Source organism: Tamandua tetradactyla, chromosome 14 (genome assembly GCF_023851605.1).
Source record: "Tamandua tetradactyla isolate mTamTet1 chromosome 14, mTamTet1.pri, whole genome shotgun sequence".
Classification (NCBI taxonomy): Eukaryota; Metazoa; Chordata; class Mammalia; order Pilosa; family Myrmecophagidae; genus Tamandua; species Tamandua tetradactyla.
This window is the reverse complement of record NC_135340.1, coordinates 84,338,608-84,358,583: the sequence shown is the minus strand read 5'-3', so window position 1 is coordinate 84,358,583 and position 19,976 is coordinate 84,338,608. Positions and strand designations below refer to the sequence as shown.

The 19,976-nt window shown below is 50.0% G+C and overlaps 1 protein-coding gene across 2 annotated transcripts in view; it reads right to left on the bottom strand.

Annotated features, from left to right (window-relative positions):
- Window positions 1–19,976, bottom strand: part of SMAD3 (SMAD family member 3) — a 120,825-nt gene that overhangs the window by 14,163 nt on the left and 86,686 nt on the right. For both annotated transcript variants that reach the window (XM_077128287.1, XM_077128288.1), the window contains exons 2-5: window positions 11,786–11,979; window positions 11,561–11,692; window positions 10,193–10,267; window positions 7,180–7,230 (exon numbers count right to left, since the gene is read on the bottom strand). In XM_077128287.1, coding sequence (XP_076984402.1) covers window positions 7,180–7,230; window positions 10,193–10,267; window positions 11,561–11,692; window positions 11,786–11,979 — 452 coding nt within the window. The remainder of the gene's footprint in view (window positions 1–7,179; window positions 7,231–10,192; window positions 10,268–11,560; window positions 11,693–11,785; window positions 11,980–19,976) is intronic.

Genomic DNA, 19,976 nt, shown 5'->3' with positions numbered 1-19,976 from the left:
AAAAAAAAAAAATCCAAGAAATCTAAATGCAATCCAAGTACTCAAAGTGGACGTCAGCGGATGCTGCTGTGTGACCCTGGGGAAATGACCACTCTGGGCTGAGCTCCCACGCCGGCACAATGACTGCAGCACACGCGGAGACATCAGAAGCAGAAGACCGAGGCCACTGTGCTCCTGGCACCGGGCAGTCTGAAGAGGCAGTTTTGGCTGATCTGGGCTGTTCCTGGTTTACTCAGCAAAGTCTACAACAACAAAGATTCTTACCCCCAAATTATAAAGCCCTGTCCAGCATCCCCTGGGTTTAGTCCAAGCAGCAGAGAGAGAACAAAAAAGAGAGAGTGCACTGAACTCCTAGAAACACCGACATGGCACATCCATGAAAATAAGAAATGCCAGCAGGCCACCTGTTGGGCAATGTGGTACCAGAACCATGTTTAAGGAGTCTCAGGACAGAGACAGGCTTAGGGTCCTAGTATGAGAGAGGCCCTCCCAGGCAGAGAGCTGAGCCCTTATCCAAACATCCCTGGAACTCGCAGAGATGCCCTGGACAGTGTTTTGCCATGTCCCGGAAAGCACTGGATGCAGGAGCCTGACACATAATTAGGAGGAGACCAGTTTGGGGGAGTTGTGTAGTCAAGTCAAAGGCAGCATCAGAAGACTGCCATCTCAGAGAGTGATGCTAGACGCGCTGACCTGCGTTCAGAGAAATGAACGAGCTGGTGCTGCACCCCAGCCATGCATCCACTCTTCTCTACAAGCAACCAAAAAGCCCCACCTTTCCCTGCCATCCCCCTCCCTCCCATCAGCTCTCAGCCGCCACCTCAAGGCACTTCTATGAGAGGATTCAAAGACCAAAAAGTACAGCCTGGGTTCTTCCTGAAATGGGACTTTTCTTTTTTAAAAACTGTATATAAGCCTTCATTTATTTTGCATCAAAGGACTTATCCATACCATGATCAGAACAAGAGAAATAAAAAATCAGGACACCGTTAGAAAGAGAAGGCTGTAAAGAGAATAACCTTAAAGTTATAACTATTGAAAGCGCACCCAGCTTGGCTCTGAGCTTCCTAGCAGACAAGGCGAAAAGCTATCATAAAATGCTACATGATCTTTGTAGGTGGGTTGGACAATGGTTCTTAGTTCTCCAGGGGAAACAAAGCTTGTCCTGACAGTAAATCATAAAAGACATCTCTCAAGTAGTAGTTGCCAGTATGTGGTTTTCCAACAAATGCAGAAGCAATTTTACATGGCTGCTTCTTGAGATGGAACTGAAGACACAGAATTGAGAAGCCCCTATGGAAGTCAGCTCTGGAAGGGTTAAGGTAGCACAGCCCCAGTGGAGAGAGAGGGGGCTAGCTCCCCAGGGCTAGGACCCAGAGCCTGCCCTTTAAAGAGCCCTTCTCCAACCAGACTCCTGAGTCTTTGCTAATCTCTCTCCCTCAAGCAGAGTTGTTTGAGATGCAGAAGCCTCCAGGCTTTAGCATTCCAGGCCCCTGCCCGGACGGACGTGGTGTCAGCCAGACTTCTCAAGTGGCATAGGCACTTAATTCGTTACTGGCCCCAGGCCAGCATCATGCATTGGCTGGCTTCAGTTTTGAGCCCCGTTCCAAGCTGGCATCGACTTTGTGTTTTGTTTAAGGGAAAGAAAACAGAATAAAACCCAGAAGGCAACACTTGGATTAAGGGACGCCTATTAAAAACATGTGCAAGAGATCCAAATCTGGTAAAGCGAAAAGGAGGGCGGGGAGGGAAGAGGGGAGAACTAACTTTCTACTATAAACCGAAAGCAGGGAACAGGCAAACGCCAGCAGCGCTGACACTGTGAGGCCAAAGGTCAGAACATACATGCATGGGCTTGATCTGGGCCATCTCGCCTGGGAGAAGCCACACTCCAGGCCCTCTGCCGGCTCATGCTGCGGCCGCGTCTTTGCCTTGGGGTTCCCTCCTCCTAGAAGGTCTTTCCCCCTCGCGTATGGTGCTTTCTCAACCTTTAAAGCCCAGTTCATGGGTCTGTGAAACATCCCCCCACATCCTCCAGCGGAATTAGCCTCTGTGTCGGTGCCAGCTGGGTACCTGCCCTTCCTGTGCGAGAGGGTTAATTCCCCATGTGTCCTGGCCCAGCTCTGCATCCCTCATCCCAGGACTAATTCCAACCTCTCTAAGGACTAAAGCAATAAACCATGACTATGCACAGAAAGAGCCCCTTACTCCTTTTGTACAGGACCAGTTAAGGGATGAACCCTAAGAGCTGGCCCCTTGGGAGTGTGCGAGCACAGCCCATGGCTGACTTGCTGTCACTAATCTGCCTGCGATTTCACAGGCTTAGGGACTTTAGGAGGGGGGTGGCCTTGGGGAAAAGCCTTGGGCAGCAGCATGGAGATCCCTGAACCGGGATGGACCTGGGAGCCGGACCCCCGTCCCGCAGCCTCTGCCCGTCTCTCCCGGCAGGGGGGGAGCTCCGCCGGGCCCCGCGGCACTCTGGGAAATGTTCCCCCTCCTTAAATGCCACCTCACCCACTGCTCCAGGGTACCCCCTGCTACCTTACTGTCCTCAGTCAAGGCCCCACCCAAATGTCTCACTTGAAAGCAGGCAACGACTTACTCACCCGGCAGGACCCAGCTCGTTATCTGTTTTGCCTCTCTCTCTCTACCTCCTTCTCCTCCATTTGCCCAATTCTCTGACTTAAATGCTTAGGAAATTCCAGGTGACTCACCCAGCGCGACGTGTAATAACAGGAACATCACCTGCTCACATCCCCTGCCCTGCAAAGCCAAGCCCCGAGGGTCTCCCGAGAGCCTGCCTGGGGCCAGATGCTGACCTGGGTCTCAGTCACTGGCTCCCGAGTCACCACTCTTTCTGAGAAGAGGCTTTACAGCGGCAGGAGTCTCTACCTTCCTGAGCCCTGAGCCTAATGCCTGGAATGGGAAGGAAATGAGAGAAGGAGACAGATGTCTTATGCTTTCTTTTCATATAAAAATTTCATAATAATTTCTTTTAAAGAAATAATCAGATGTCCTGAAGCAAAGCCCCTGTCTTTTTCTAGGACGTGCTCCCTGGACTGGTCTCCACCCCACCAGTATGGAACAAGGCTGGCCCTGGAGAAGAAATACAAAAGCCGCCTCCTGCTCCCCCACCCTTCAGCCCTTCAGCCTGCTGCTGACCAGCTTCAGCCTCCACCGCTTTTTGCAAGCTGCTCTCTGAAGCCTGCCCTTGAGCTCCTCAATATCAAACCCAAGGACCTCTTCTTGCATCTCGTTTTCCATTTCTGCAGAAACTGCTGGCTGACCACGGTCTTTGGAGCTTCCCTCCCCTCTGTCTGCTGTGGCTCCCAGTTCTCCACCTGGCCCTCAGCCTCTTCCCCCGCTCACTCCTTCCCCATGGGAGCCCCATGGATCTGTCTTTGGCTCTCTTTCCTTCTTGATCTGGGTCTCCGTCTCTGCTGAATTCATCCAGTCACAACCGCAGGTGAACCTTTTATCAGTGTCTCCCAAAGAGAGATCTATGGGTTGGCCAATGGGATTACAAGAGAAATGTTCCATGGTGGGAGAAATGCTGGATAAAGCAGGTTTCCTTTCACTAGACTTCTCAGACTTTAATTGCGAGTGTCCTGAGGGCTCCAAGAGGACAATATACGATACAGGCTTTCCAAAGTCAACTGATCAAAAACTCTTTTTATCTTCTCCCTCTTCGGGAACAGAGGCATACATGGTAATTGGCTTCCAAATCTGTACTCCACCCCAGTATCTTTCCTGACTTCCTGGCTGCTTCCTGGACACATCTAAACATAGGCAACTCACCATCATCATCCAACTACTGGGTGTCCTGGCCACACCATTTTCCCAGTTAAAGCAGAAGATTCCTCCTTCAACATGTTCCCAATGGGTCCATAAATCCTACTGATTCAGGCCCATGAACATCTCTCAGATGCCCTCACCCAGCACTGCTACCATTTCTCTAAAGCACTCACCTCAGCCTTCTTCATTATGACAGCTTCCTACAAGATTTTTGTTTTGTTTTATCTCCAGGAATTTCCCCCCTTGAATTTAGATTCCACACAGTGGCCAGCTTAATCTTTACGAAGCAATCACAAGACACCTACCCCCACCCTGTCACACATACACTCAAAATCCACCAACAACTTTATTCTGTAGGCAAGAGGGGGACAAGACATGACATTCAAGGCTTTCACTCCACACCCCACCGGCCCTTCCAGCCTCACCTTCCCCAGTGTCATCTCCAGACACCAGCCAACCACAAGGCCAGCTGTACTCAGAGCACACCTACCCTTTCAGGCCACTCCTTCCATCTGCAATGTCCTTCCCTCCTCCTCTGCTTCTCAATATCCCACCTGGTCCTTTGAGTTCCAGCTCATACAAGTCACAACCTCTCTGCAATATTCCCCACTCCAACCAGAACATTCCTCTTTGGCACATGCAACCGCTCCCTCCTCTACACTTGCTTCCTTGGCATCACAGGTGGACACGGACACCTCGAGCAAACGTCTACATGTTCTCCCCAGATCTGTACCCTCAGCATCACACATACTAGGAACTCAACCAATGCCGCCTACGTAAATGAGTGACAGCCCAGATGCATGTCCCAGTTGAAATACTGTTTGAACAATCAGCAAGCATACTTAATCTGTACTACTTTTATGATTATTTATAATCCTGCTGTATTTATCCCAAAAAGGCCATAAGCCTCTTGATGGCAGGGTCTGTGCTTCTTCTTCAAGTCCCCCCCCCCAGCCTGGACTGGCATATAGTGACTGGACCAGAAGTGCCTGTGGAATGAATGAATGAGGAGCAGACAGACAAGCAGGAATGGCCCCTGCCCAGGAGCTACAAGGGACACAAGGGGCAACAATTTGATATTTGTCCCTAACTGGAAGTTAATAAATGTCCATCTCTGAGCCTTGTTAATCTGAATAAGTAAAAGGGGGTGGGGGGCAGGCTGGTCTAAATGCTCCAGCAAGGCAATGTGCTGTGGATGGGAGCACGTGCTCGGGATCCCAAAGCTGGCCCCGTCATTTACTGGCTGTGTGACCTGGAATGGGTTAATTAACCTGTCTCTTGGTTTCCCAATCTATAAAATGAAAAATTATAATGTTACTACCTTATAAGGCTGTTCAGAAAGATTGTTAACATTCATGGAACACTGTGAATAATACTCAGTAAGTATAAATTTTTACTAACATTTGCCATCAGCAGCACCACCACCTCATTCCCTGCCAACTATAACCCCAGGAATCTATCTGAGATTTGGGAGGAGGGATGAAGCTGAAAGATTTTGAAAGGGTGGGAAGTGGGAATGTCAGGGCTCATCAAGCAGAGAGGAAGCCAGACCTGCGGGCACCAGAGTCTCACCAGGAGTCCTAGCCCTACCCTGACCACTGACTCGTCCTCTGATTCAGAGCTCCCGGCAGAGGTGTAAGGGGACCAGTGTGAAGTGGCACCCGCTCTCTGCCAGGCCCGGGGACTGTTCCCTCCTTTGGAAGAAATGACCTGAGTATTCTCATCTCTTGGGCAAGCAGTAGGGATGGAGAGTTGTGTCAACAGGCAACTCTGCCTCCAGTCCAAGCTCGAGAACCCATCCTGTCATCCCCATTCACACGGTCTAGAAGGGAAGTCACAGCACGCCTCTCCCTGGGACAACTCCATGTGAGCCACTGAGTCAAGGCGAAAGCCACCCCCACGCTGACTCGTGAGCTGCTCAGGGGTTCAAAGCCTAGTGCCTGCTCCAAAGTCTGTCCACCAAAAGTGCTGCCTGGGCCAGCGGCAGGTAAAACAGCACAGAAATAGATTCTCAGCAGTCAATCTCAAAAGCTAAAAGCTTCGAGTCAAGTTCATAATCATGACCTTTAATTTCTCAACTGTTAACATAGCTTCCACCCTACAGAGTTTGTGTTTTAATAATCAGACAGTCCTTTCACATTGAGAACTTGACCTTCCCTCTGAAAAACCCAACACTCACTGTGATAATATTTTACAAAGAAGCTAATACAGAGCTCCAAACTCGCATTTCACACTCTCCACTTGACAGCCTCTTTTAAAGGGTTTTCAAGCATCCCCCGATATTTCCAATGACGATTTTCTTCATCAAATGCTATCAGTCAAGGGCTAGAAACAAACGGGGAACAAAAGCCAGTCCGTCCACTCTTATTCACCGAGCTCAAACAGTAACCGTCACTGTTCCAGAGCCATAAATTAAGTGTCAGCAGTAAAGGCCAAACCAAAATCAAACTTACATTTTCTAACACGACCAGACTACAACATAAAAAAAATTCTCCTTAATAAAAACTGGACAGATATTTCATGTGTTTTTAAAGCCCTTTTTGGCAGGCTCAATGCCAATGCCACAAAGGAACGAGACCCTCCCACGCCAGCAAGCTGAAGGACATGCCTGGATTATAAAAACGAATCTCTAAAACACTGACCCTGAAGTCCAACATCTGAAAGGCGATGGTGGAAATGATGGTCTAACGACTGCTCAAAAACATTATACAGTAACTCAGAATGATAACTGGGACAGGGAAATGTGTTCCCGAAATCGTACAAAGAGAAAAAAAACGAAAACTGGATGCACACAGTGGCTGCAGGGGTGAGGTGTGGCTATATATGCCTATTCCACACACAAAGAAAAAGAAGGAACATGATAAAACGAAAAGAGTTGTGTTAAATCGATGGGATTATGGGCTTATCTGCTTTTTAAACTCCTCAGATGTTACTGTTTGAATAAAGACTAACATAATTAATTGTTCGATGGAGGGCTCAGATAAAAGTCCAAATAAGTATATCTGGCACACGGGGACGAAACCCGGGGGGCGGGGGCTGCCCGGCGGCTCCTGGACTCGTCTGGAACCGCACACATCCGCCCGGCTGACCACAGCCTCCGTCTCCTGGGCACCAGGTTTGGGGGATTTTCAGCCACTCACGTCTCACCACCACCCAGGAGGGATATAAACCGGGTGTAAGGTTGCCTTTCCTGCCGCCGCGGTTCTCAGGTTTCCCGTTCGGTGGGTGACCCCAGGATCACTGTAACCAGAAACCGCGGGCCCGAGCCGAGCCGATGGGGGCGGGGGGAGCCCCCCTTTAGAGCGCCCCCCCCACACACCGCTGGCCACCAGCCAGGGCTGCAACTAAAGGGGGCTCCAGTCATCTGGATCACGAGATACTTACCCAGGTTATTGTGTGCTGGGGACATCGGATTCGGGGACAGGTTTGGAGAACCTGCGAGGCGAGACAGCGTCATGAGACTTCATAAAAGATTCTTGGCCTGGAGAGTCAAATTACTGAACCCTTACATCAGGACAGGGCAGCTCGGCTCGGCAGGAAGAGACTCTGAACCGAAACGCCACGTCCCGGGAGAAGGCCAGCCCCCAGAACCCTGCCTGTGCTTTCCCTCCCCGACGCCCAGTTTCTTCCTCTAAAATGAATGGATTGGGGGCTTGACCTCGGAGCCCTTCTCCACAACTTGGATTTTTTTCATCTTAACCATAGACCCACACCATGAGGCTGCTGAGCTCCCAACTAAGATGGGGGACGCTGCCCTGCTCTCATGCCTCTAGGACAGTGAAGGGGACTGGGAAGCCCCTGTTCCCAGCTGCTCAAACACCCGGGCAGCGGCAAGCTGGCCCTTCCAGACGGGTGGGGCTTGAGGCCCCCCCAGACACACCGGCCCCTGTGCGCGCTCTCTCTCTCTCTCAAGCCAATGAAGCAGCACCTGGAAATACGGATTTCCAGCCCTCTCCTCAGGTCTCAGGATGCTCACAAACCTACCCCAGAAATCTCGCAACTCAGCACCCAGGCTGACGTCACGTAAGACAGGTATTTATATGTGTGGAAAAGCCCCAAACTACCAATTCTTCTTCCTCTATAACCCTCTCTCCACCCCACACCCCAGAAACAAAAGGAAAATACCTGCATGGCATCAGCCAACTTTCCCCCTCCTCCTCCTCAAATGCACAGCTCCCCTCATTCATTTATTCTTGGTATCCACATGGCTATGGAGAGTTATTCATTTACAAACAGCCTGGTGGTGCTGGCCCTACCAGGCCACCCAACTCCACCAGCTCTCAGAGCCCACCCCCTGAAATGGACCTGTATCACCAGTCCTTGCTGGCTGGGCCCTGCCTCTGGCCTCAAAAGCATATGCACTTTGAGCTCTCCTTCCCAACTCAACTGTAACCTCCTTGAGGGCAAGCGATGAGTCGCGGACTATTTATGCTCCCCCAAAGCACCTAATCCAGGAGGGGTGTGGGATAATCACTGGAAGGAATACATCTTCGGAACCAGTCATGGTTCTAGACATGCCACCACTCATCAGTTGTGTGGCTCTGGCCATCGTTTAACTTCTGTGCCTCCATTTTTTCCCCTCAGATATAAAATGTGGATTATAACAATCTATTACACAATATTATGTGAAAATTAAGTGAGATCATGCATATAAAAACGCTCACCCCCTGGCTAGGACAGAGTTGGCATTCAATAAAGCACTTGTTTCCTATTCAGCGGTGTCATGGGAGATACAGGACGGATAAGGTGATCCTCTAGCCATGACAGGGGCACAGCCGTGCTCGGCTGGAGGGCAACCAAGCCATGGAACAACTGGATTGCTTTCCAAATGGGCAACTTTGAGTGGAAAACAGAAAATAAACAGGAGACCACCTCCCCCCGGGGCTGGCTAGATCCATGGAACCCCATCTCCGTTTGAGATCAATTGCTCACACTCACAGCAGGGCCCGGCTGGTCCACTTATGGGAGGCGTGGGGGGAAGGGAGAGGGACAGAGAAAGAAGGAAAAGGGGGAAGAAGAAATGAGCACCGAGAGGCTGAACACGTGACCACTCTGTCCAAATACAGACCCTCTCCTTTGGCATGTTTACTTTTATAACAGCAATCATTCCACAAATATGAAGAGCAGCCAAGAGGGAAGAGAGAAAGGAGGGTGAGAAGAAACACAGCATCTGGAGAAATGCTGCTTAGCTGGCCCGCTTCCCATGCCAGCATTTCAGAGCTGCAAGTTTGCAGTGGTCACTTGGCATCAGATACAGGAAGGTCTTCGATGCATTCCATATGGGTTCCCTCTGCCAGCCACTCAGAGAGCATGTGTGTGTCAGGGGGCAGGGGGGAGGTGCAAAAAACCAAAGCACTACAATGCCCATGTTAGATTTCATCCAACCGCCTTTACAAGACAGATGCAAGTCTCTCTGAATCGTTTTTCAGGGATTGCACAATCTCTTTTGGGCTGTGTGCAGGGGCAGGGATGGAACACGTGCATGGCCTTCTCCCTTCCTCCTCGGCCAACTACATACAGGGCAGTGAACACTCTATGTGGCAGCTGCGGTTCAATTCAAGAAGCTGCTGATTTGGAGCAAATGTGGTCCCACTGCGCACTACGTGGGGACATCTGGAGACACGGCTGGAGAGAATGGGCCGGGTCCCTCGTGGCAGGAGCACGTGGATCACATTTGGTCACCAGAGAGCTGCTTCAGGGGTCTTCACTGGCCATTGGCAAAGACCTTGCCTCCACTCAGGTCCTCCTTTTCTCTCCCCTCAACTATTTCACTGCCCCAGCAGCCCACGCTCCACCCTGCTGCCAGCAACATCTTACAAAGGCTCAGGTCTGGTTAAATCCTGCAGCAGTACCCCACCAGCCACAGGGCTCCTGAGCCCTGTCTGACAGGCTGCTTCATCTCTCCTCTGGAGACCAGCCACACACCAAGCGCGTGGGATGTATAGTCTCTGGGCTCCAGACCAAGCTCACACCATTCCCGGGAGGCACCTGGCTCTCCTGCTTACACCCCACTCTGCCTGACACACCCTCTGGCCGCCCTGACAGCTTGGTCACTGCCTGCGTATCTTCAAGATACAGCTCAGGAAAATCCTACGATGCAAGGCTCTGCCCTGCTCCCAATACCTCCTCGCCAGGCTGGACTAGGTGTCCCTGCTTCGTGCCCCTGATGCCATATGCTGTCTTCCATCGGGGACTATATGAAACGACAGGGTAACTCCTGGTTATCTTGTCAGTTTCCCCCAGAAGCTGTGATCAGCTCCGGCTCCCTATCTATCCCCAGCACCTGGCACATAGTGGTGGCCCTAAACATTGGCTAGAGAGACAAGAGGGAAGGAGGGAGGGAGGGAGGGCAAGCCACTCAGTTAAGGGTCAGCATGCATCACTGCCTGCTGCTCACCTGCGTCCATGCTGTGGTTCATCTGGTGATCGCTGGTTTCTCCATCCTCACTCAGATAACCAGGGGGTGGGGTTTCTGGGAATCAGAAGAAAGTGGTTCATTAAATAGCTCCATGGTTTAGGGTCCTGAACTCCCTTGTGGGGTCTCACGGCACACCTACACCTCTACGACAGCACGGAGCATGGGGGGGACTCCAGGCGGGGGGAGGCACAGCGGCGGTGCCCCCCAGCCCAGGCACCAGCACCCGGATTCTGCTGGTCCCGTTCCCGTCTCATCTCCCGGCCCCCCGCCCTGGACCACAGACCCCTTAGGATGCACCCTCCCTGACCCCCAAGTCTCAAATGCCTGTTCCCAGAACCTCTGCCGGGCTGACTTCTTCCATCCTTTAAGGTCAAGTTTAAAGCCCCAACAGCTCCAGGGAGGGTGGGGGTTTGCCTCAGCCCTCACTCATCTTTGTCTCTGAGAAGCAACAGACCCCCGTCAGCTCCTATGCGGATCTGTTGTTCTTATTATTTGTTGTCTTTTAGGGGATGTAGCTTAGCTTCCCAATTAGGCTGCAAGTTCAAGGCTGGCATGGATCCTGCCATCTACTCCCCTGACCCCACCCCCCCAGGGTGACTGAGCGCTCGGGCTGGCTGGCTGAATGAGCACAGGCGTGGGTGGCTTATCCCCAGGGATCAGGGCGACCTGTGCCAAGGATCCCAAAAGGGCTGTGACCCAAGGACAGGCCTCAGGCTTTAAGCCCAACCTCATCCCCCTAAACTAATTCAGGGTGAAAGGCAGGTCTCAGTGGGAACGCTCTGAAAGTAAGGCTGCAGCCCACATGCTGCTAAAGCCCAGTTCCCCGGGCCTAGGGAGAGTGCTGGTGATTCACGCGTTATTTGCATGTAAATGAGAGGCTTCTAAAAACATTTGTTCTGCGAGTGGATCACCCTTCCCCCTAGGGAACAGTGGTAAGGCAAGCAGCCAGGCAAAAGGGCCAGAGGCCTTGCTCACAGGGCTAGGTGCTGCCAGGACCCCGGGTCCCCCCACTGCCTCTGCGGGCTCACGGCCACCCCTGCAGGCCCCGAGACCGTCGGGGATCCTGCCTGAGCCCAGCACCAGACCTGCGAGGGCGGCGGGAGAAACACAGCGCTGCTATTTCCGCTTCCAAAATAAATGACTGCACCGAGGCGGGCGGGCGGAAGGGTCACGCCGCTCCTCGGAGCCAAGGAAAGCATCATTAGTGCGCGGGGAGCTGAGGCCACGAGTCCTCTCCCAACAGGGCTGCGGCTCTGAGTCAGGGGCCCCCGCGGGCTGCAGCAGCGTGCAGAGATGGGGTGACCGCGGTGGCCGTGGGGGAGGGGGTGCCCCGCGCACAGCGCGTACCTGGAATATTGCTCTGGGGCTCGATGCCCGCGGGGAAGTTAGTGTTCTCGGGGATGGAATGGCTGTAGTCGTCCAGCGGGGGGAACTCGGCCGGGATCTCTGTGTGGCGCGGCACCAACACAGGGGGTAGAACTGCCCAGAGGAGACAGAGCGGAGGCGGGTCAGCGCCGCCCCCGCCCGGCCCCCGGCCCCCGCCCCCCGCCCGCCCACCTGCCGGGCGCATACCTGGGGTCTCTACCCTCTGATAGTGGTAGGGGTTCACACAGACCTCGTCCTTCTTCATATTGAAGGCAAATTCGCACAGCTCCATGGCCCGCAGCTCGTGGTGGCTGTGCAGGTCCGGCCATCGCCACAGGCGGCAGTAGATGACATGGGGCAGACCCTTCCGATGCGACACCTGCAGCCGGCCATCCAGGGACCTGTCCCGCCAGGAGGGGCAAAAAGAGCAACGTGGATCAGGCTCTTCTCCAAGGTCCGGCCTCAGCGGGCTCCCAGCCTCCCCAGGCAGAGGTTCAGAGAGCTCCCCTCTCAGAGCCCCTCATTTCGCTCAGATAGGGAACAGGGGGAGAGCAGAGAGTCACTACTAACTGGGGGTGGCTGGAAGGGGGCTGCAGGCAGGAAGGGGAGGCCCACCAGGGAAGGCCGGGGAGCTCGGAAGGTCTCCGGTGAAGCAGGGCTCCAGACCAGCCCCTGCTCCAAAGGGAGCACCGCTCCATAGGAAGGGACACGGAAAGCATCCAGGAGGCGCTGGTCTGGTCCCAACCCAGAAGGAGGTGTACAGGGTGACAGGATGGTGGCAAGAAAATGCGAGTTCTTCACGCACACTGGCGAGGACCACAGCGACACTAAGAAGGACAAAGTATGCGGTGGGCACAGGGGCCCCCTCGAGCACGCTCATGGGCACCCAACCCGGTGCTCCCTCCTGAAGCCTCCACGGTACAGAACAAGAGGAGAAGCCCTCCTTTTTAGTTGTTATTTTAGGCAAAGCGGAGAGGGAAAGAGGAACGTTTAGGGGATTTAAAGTGGTAAAAGCCTAGGCTGCAGAGTTCCTTTCATTAGAACAGTTGTTTGCAGGTTGGCCCAGGTATCACCACCCACACCATCACATAATTTGGAGACTCTCGAGTGTAGGGACTTGGGAAAGGTGCATTCAGTGGGCAGAAGAGAGCGGCGGGCTCCATGCCAGGCTTCATTTTGCAGCCGCGCCTGGGGCCAAGCACTCCCACAGCTACCCGGTGCCTGTTCTCATGCAAGCAACGTCCTCTCTGTGGCCATGAGGCTTCCAAGCAGCTGTGACCTGATGCTCATCTCTCAGGCCAGGCCACGTGAGCTGCCAGGATGGCTCCCAACACACACACATGCACGCACACACACACATAGATAACACAGGTTGTGAGGCTGCAGCTCTAAAGCAAGACCAAGAGAGACCCCACTCTCACTGTAAAAGCTAAAAGTTGTCCAAACATCAAAATCCCATCACCAAAGCATTGCTGGACCCAGAGGTGACCCAGGGCCACTCAGCAGCTGGCGAAGTCTGGAGAAGGCCACCTGTCCCTCCCAGACATGAGAACTCGAGCCCACCAAGGAGGCTTCCTTCAGAGGCCGAAGAGGGAGAAACTTCCATCTCTTGAGAGTCTATTAGGTACCAGTTACTGCATCTACCCCATATCGTCTCATTTAATGAATAAGGCTTATTTTGAAGATGAAGGAGTTATTAGGCCCAGTAACTTGTATGTAAAAGCTGTAAAGCAGTAGATGAAAAGGGCCAATCAAGGGCTCTGAGTTCGTTTCTGGAGGCTACATAAAAGAGAACCGCAAGTGCTGGCCTAGTGCTTTCCCCACTGAGTTACCCTGCAGGGTCACCCCGTCACTGACGCTTCGATAAAGTGTGTGACCCAAAGGTGAAAGCTAGCATATAGTTTTATATTTTATATATCCACAATCTATACATGTAATATTACATGTATATACAGGCAAAAGGCAACTTTTTTAGTCCAGAAAAATAATTATTATCTATGTCACTAAACCATGTGGCGGCCACAATGTTTCCATCCCATACTAAACCGTAGTGTTGGACTGTATTTTCCAAAGATCCTCGCAACACTTTCTCCCGTCCCATTCGCTCCTCCTACGCTGCACCCCTGACACTCCCCCCGTCCTGGGTGGCAGATCCAGCTCATAATCTCCCCGAGTCTCGGTGGACCTTGACAACAAAGAATGGAGAAAATAATGCGTGGGATTTCTAAGGCAAGATCATAAAAATGCTCTGTACCTCCACCTTGCTCTCTTCGCGATGGTCCCTCTTGAACCCAGTGGCCATGTTGTGAGGAAGCACAAGCTTCTCCACCCTGAGTCTCCCTATTTGAGGCTCCAGAGCAGAGGGGGTTCCTGTCTTGGCCAAGATCACTGAGTTCTAAGTGGCTGAGCTAATGGGAGACACAGGTTTTTTGACACGTATAGTCTGGTTTCCTTCCCACCTAGTATACGATCTCTCTAATAAATATGAGGACCATGAAAAGAGAGACTTGTGTCGCTCCACATATGTAGACTAGACTAGCAGCATGGGCAGCACCTGAAAGCTTGTAAAAATGTAGACTCTCAGAGAAACCCCAACCTACTAAATCAGAATCTTCATTCTATAAGATGCCTGGGTGATTTGCATGCCAATAAAGTTTAATCGCCTCTCCAGACCATAACATCTGAGGAGCTCAGGAGTGGCAGAAAGCATAATCAGCTAACAGTAAGGTAGGGAGGTAGGGAGGCTTCTAGAAGGATAAGAAATTTAAGATGATTTCAGTTTTAGACAGGGGAGGCGATTCCACCCACCCAGAGTCTCAGGAGTTTGTTAAATGATGGAGCAAATATTTGGGGAGCATCAACTGTGTGCTGGGCAAAGGATACAGTGGTAAAAGAAACAGACTGGGCCCCTGATCCCTTGGAACAAGCCTGATATGAATCAAATAATCTACAATTACAGATGGCAAAAAGTGTTCTGAAGGAAGAGTTCAGGGAAGCAGTGACCATGGCCTCACTTGGCTGGGGGGGTCAGACAAGGCATCTCTGAGGAGGTGATGGCTGATCTGAAGGTCTGAAGATAAGGAAGGACTAACTAGGCAAAGGGTGCGGGAGAAGGGCATTCTGGGGAGGTCAAGGAACACCATAAGGTTGGAGGAACTGAAGGAAGGCCAGAGGGGCTGGGGCACAGAGGGAAAGGGCCAGGTGGAAGAGGCCCCAGTGGCAGGCAGGGCTGAGCCTGCAGAGCCTTGGATGCCAGCAGGAAGATTTCTGCCTTTTCTCTCAAAGGTCTAAGAAGCCTCTGAAAGGTCTAAGAAGCTTCATTCTGCAGCCCCATGTTTCCACTCCCCCCCGTGTGCCGGTTACACGCAGCCAGTATAACCGTGGGGTCTGTCTCCCACCACTCACACAGCCCCACGCTAGGCGCGACCCGGGTAGGAGTCGGGGGAGGGGGAACTAAGGAGGCGGCAAGGAAGGACAGGAGGTTTCCCACCTCATGGCCAAGAACCTCAGCCTCTAGGTTCCTCATCCAACCCCTTCTGGGTTACGGGAGCTATTTCCTCTTGGAGCCTGAGGTGCTGGGCTGTCAAAGGAAGAACGATGGGAGGCAGAAAGGGCCAGGCAGAGGAGGAGGGAAAGGACAGACAAAAGGGCCGTGGTGGGGTGGGGAGGGAAAAAGAGAGGGATTGAAAATTAATTGAAACGAGGTCCTAGAACTAAATGTAAAACCTAAAAGCAGAGAGCTTCTGGAAAAAACACAGGAGAAAGTCTTTGTGACCCCGGGGTAGGCAAAGATTCTTAGAAACCACAGCAAAAGAAGAGGGGAGGGGAAGGGGGAGGGAGAAAAGCAGGGCCAGGGGACTCAGCAGAAGAGGCAGAGGGAGGCAGGAAATGTCCAGTCAAACACAACAAACTGAACAGATGCATTTATCTCCTTCCCTCCCAAAACCACTAAAATGTTAGGAAAAGAATAAAAAGGAATAAAACCAAAGGCTTTAAAAAAAAAAAAAAAGACATGGAGAAAAGAGGAAAAAAGCAGACAAAAGATGTCAACCTAGCACTGGAAAAGAGAAAGCAGATGGCCCACCGGGGACAGATTTAGCAGAGGGGAATGCGCTGAAACCAACTGCCTGTCGGAGGCCAACAAAAATCATTCCACTTGTGTCTCGGAGCCTCAGACTCGGAACTGGGGTACCCCACACTTTGAGAAAAGGCTGACAACTGGAGACCCGGTTGAATGTCTAGATAAGAGGCCATCATGTCCCAGATGCCCTCCTTCAGCTCCTCCCCCCCCCCCTCAAAGACGACCTCCCCAAACCCGTGTTCTCAACAGAAAATGAACCAGAGAGCAGCCCTGGCAGGCATCGCAGGGCACAGACAGGAAGATTCCAGCACAGACAAGAGCTGAAACAGGAGTCCGTGACACTCCTCCCTCACTCGCGCAGCGCCCAGGACAGTGGCGCCCAGGAACAGCCCTCGCCTCCTCTTGTCTTCTGTGGAGAAAGGAAACAGCCCAGCCCTGGAGAAAAGCCCTGCAGCAGTGACCTCTGGGGGATCCCCTACAAAAGCTCCCCCCACCCCCATTCCTGCACTCCCCACACACAGAGCATCCGAGCAACCTTTTACCACCTGGCTCTCAAAGATGAATGCACAGGCAAGAACCCCCAGCTGCTTATAGGAAGGAAAACCTCTAACAGGAGAACAGAGACCCAGCACATGGCAAAGAGCAAGTATGAGACAATGCAGGGAGCAGTGGGAAAAAAGATATATTGGAAATTAAAAGTAAGGTCGTATAAGTTCAAGAATCAAAATCAAGGACTATGCACATGAATACTTTTGATAAAAGTTTTTTTTTTCAAGTAAGGAAATTACAGTTATCAAGGCAGTGTGGTAATGGCATAAAAATTGACAAGCTGATCAGTGGAACAAGAGAGTCCAGAAACAGACCCACACATAAATGGGTGACTGATTTTCAACAAAGGTGCAAAGACAGTTTAGTAAAGAAAGGATAATCTTTCCAACAAATGGTGCTAGAGCAATTGTGTATTCATATGCAAAAAAAATGAAATTTAGTCTATACATATACAAAATGAGTTGAAAATGAATCATGGACTAAGTGTAAAACCTTACACTATAAAACTCCTAGAAGAAAGGACAGGAGAAAATCTTCATGGCCTTGGTGTATACAAAGATTTCTTAGATACCACACTAAAAGTAAAATCCATAGGAGAAAAAATAGCAAATTGGATTGCATGAGAGTTTAATGCAATTTAATTCTTTTCTTTGAAAGAGAATGAAAAGATAAACCATACACTGGGAGAAAATATTATGAAAGCATGCATCTGATAAAGGATCTGCTTCCAGAATCTGTTCTTTAACTCCCAAAACTCAATATTAAGAAAAGAAACAAAAGAATTTTTTTAAAAAACAGGCAAATTATTTAAACAAATGCTACACAAAAAAGTTATACAGACTGCAGATAAGCATATGAAAAACTGCTCAATATCATTAGTCATTAGGGAAATGCAAATTAAAACTATGAGCTACCACTACACAAATATTAGAAAGGCTAAAATTTAAAAGACTGGCTATACCACATGTTGACAAGAATGTGGAGCAACTAGAACTCTCACACACTGCTGGTAGCACCAGTTTGGAAAATAGTTTGCCAGTTTCTTAAAAAGTTAAACTTATACTTACCATAGGATCTAGCAGCCATCCCACTCCTAAGTATGTAACCAAGAGAAACAAAAGTACATGGCCACACAAAGACTTGGGCACAAACATTCATAGGAGCTTTATATGTAATACCCCAAAACTGTAAATAACTCAGTGTTCATGAACAGCTGAATGGTAACCTGTGGTATATCTAGGCAATGGACTCCTACTCAGCAACAGAAAAAATGAACTATTGATACAGGAAACCAATATAGATGAATCTCAAAATAATTATGAGTGGAAAAACAACAGACCAAAAAGAGAATGCCCACTGTATGATTCCATTTATGTAAAGTTAGAAAGTAATTTAAAGTAAAGAAATACAAACTAATCTATGATGACCCAAAGCTGATCATCAGTAGTTGCCTAGAGATGGAGGTGGTGGGGGAAGGGTGGATGTGAGGGATTATCAAGGGGCACAAGGAAACTTTGGGGGGTAACAGATGTGTAACATTCTGACTGCAGTAGTAGTTTTACAAGTGTCTACATATACTAAACTTTTAAATATTAAAAAATTTTAAAAATATGGACAGTTTATTGCATGTAAGTTATACCTTAATTAAAAGGGGGGGCAGGTATCCCATATTATTCACAGCTCCTTCCAACATATAAAAGTTGGAATGGGCATAGCCCAAATACCCCTAAAGAGTGGACGAAGGATCAAAGGTGATGGTGGAGTTATACAGAGAAGGTCGGGGTATGAGTATGAGTGCTGAATCATTTAATTTATATTTATTCTAGTCTCCAGTATCTTAGAGCAGCTAGAAGAAAAAACCTAAAATTGTGAATTATAACCCATACTAAACTCTGAAACCTGTTCTACAACTAATTGTTACGATGTGCTTTGAAATTTCTTGTTTTGTATATATGTTATTTTTCACAAAAAGGAAAAAAAAAATTTCTTCTAGCCTCCAGCGTTTTGGAGCAGCCAGAAGGAAAAAAATCTGAAATAGCGGAATGGGAACCCATAACAAACTCTGAAATCTGTTCTGTGCTTACTTGTTGAAATGTACTTTGAAAACCATTGCTTTTTATTTTCTTTGTATATATGTTATGTTTAACAATAAAAAAAATTTAAAAGAAAGAAAGAAAGGGGAAGGGCTTTGGGCTTGGATAAATCCAGATTCAAATCCCGACTGTGTGTGCTAACTGTACAACCCTGAGCAAATCGCATAGCTCAGTCTCAATTTTTTTTTCATCTGAAACAGAAGCCCCATTATTGGGCAGCTGGGAGGACTAAATGATAGTCCGTGCCACAAGCCCTTGGTATATAGTGAGGAACTCAATAGAAAATGGCAGCAATCTATTGTCATTACTGTTGGGTCTCTCCTTCTACTTCCATTCCTATGACGGTACCCAGCAAAATCAGGCACACAGTAGGACCTCAAAAGTACCAGTCCCAAACGTATGGACCAAAAATTAATAAATAATAGGGGGAACAAATGTTAAAATAAATTTAGTAGATTGAAATGCTAGTGATCAATGAAAGGCAGGGCAAGAGGTATGGTATGCATGAGTTTTTCTCTGTTTTCTTTTTATTTCTTTTTCTAAATCGATGCAAACGTTCTAAGAAATGATCGTGATGATGAAAATACAACTATGTGATGATATTGTGAGTTACTGATTATATGTCAAGAAAGGATCATATGGTAAGAATGTAAGAATGTTGGTGTTTGTATGCTATGTTTAATAAATAAATAAATAAAAAGTACCAGTCCCTCCCTGCTTCGGTGATCTGGGTACACAGTTGGGCAGGTCACAATGAGGCCTTATGTCTGCCCGGTGCTTTTAATTCTTGCAAGGCTTTTGTGGCCCTCATCTCAGACCATGCCCATCATGGTGCTGTGTGGCTAATAACACAAGCCTTGTGATACCTCCTCTCACTGCTGGGGACCCAGGAGGCCCGAGAGGCCAAGCTCACATGGCAGGATCACACGGCAGCATGCAGCAGGGCTGCAGTTAGAGCCCAGCAGGGCTGGGTGATGACCGCAGGGACACTGGCATGCGCCCGCCCTGCTGCCCACGAGCACGTGACCACCATCTGGCTTGGTGTTTCATCCGGCCCATGTATGGCTTGTGGGCTGCATGATTCCCCAACTCACGAGAGGGAGAGCATCTCATCTGCTTCTCCCTACATGTCAGTAATTACTCCTCTTTGTTCAGACTCTGGGCTGCCCAGAGCCAGCCCTGGTCTTATTCCTTCTTTTTCCCTGTCTCACTCAAAATACTCTCCAATGCTTACCAAAATAATAGTGAATTGGGAGTTTTGGCTGTTGGACTCAATTTAGCTGATGTGTTTGGGACACACCCTCCCAAGCCTGCAGGGCACCAGGCCCATTTTAAGTAAATCCAATAAATAAGTTTAATTCTAGGCTGATGTTACCATAAACATGCTGGGCTGCAGAAGAGGGTCCATCTATGACCCACTCTTCTCCCCAACCCAGCCCTTTCTCCTAGCCCAAGACCAGCTGCTGGGGCTAAGAGTTCAGTCCAAAGAACCTGCTGCCTTTGGGCCTCCTCCCCATTTAGGACTGAGATGTCTCCCCACACCCAGTGGCTTCCTGGTCAGAGACCCCCAAAAGTCCTTCTCCAGAAGTGCCCTCGAGCTCCTCTGACAGAAGGCTTTAATCAGATGTGTTCTTCACCAGCAGGACCATTTCCTGTGGTGAAGGAATTAAGTTTC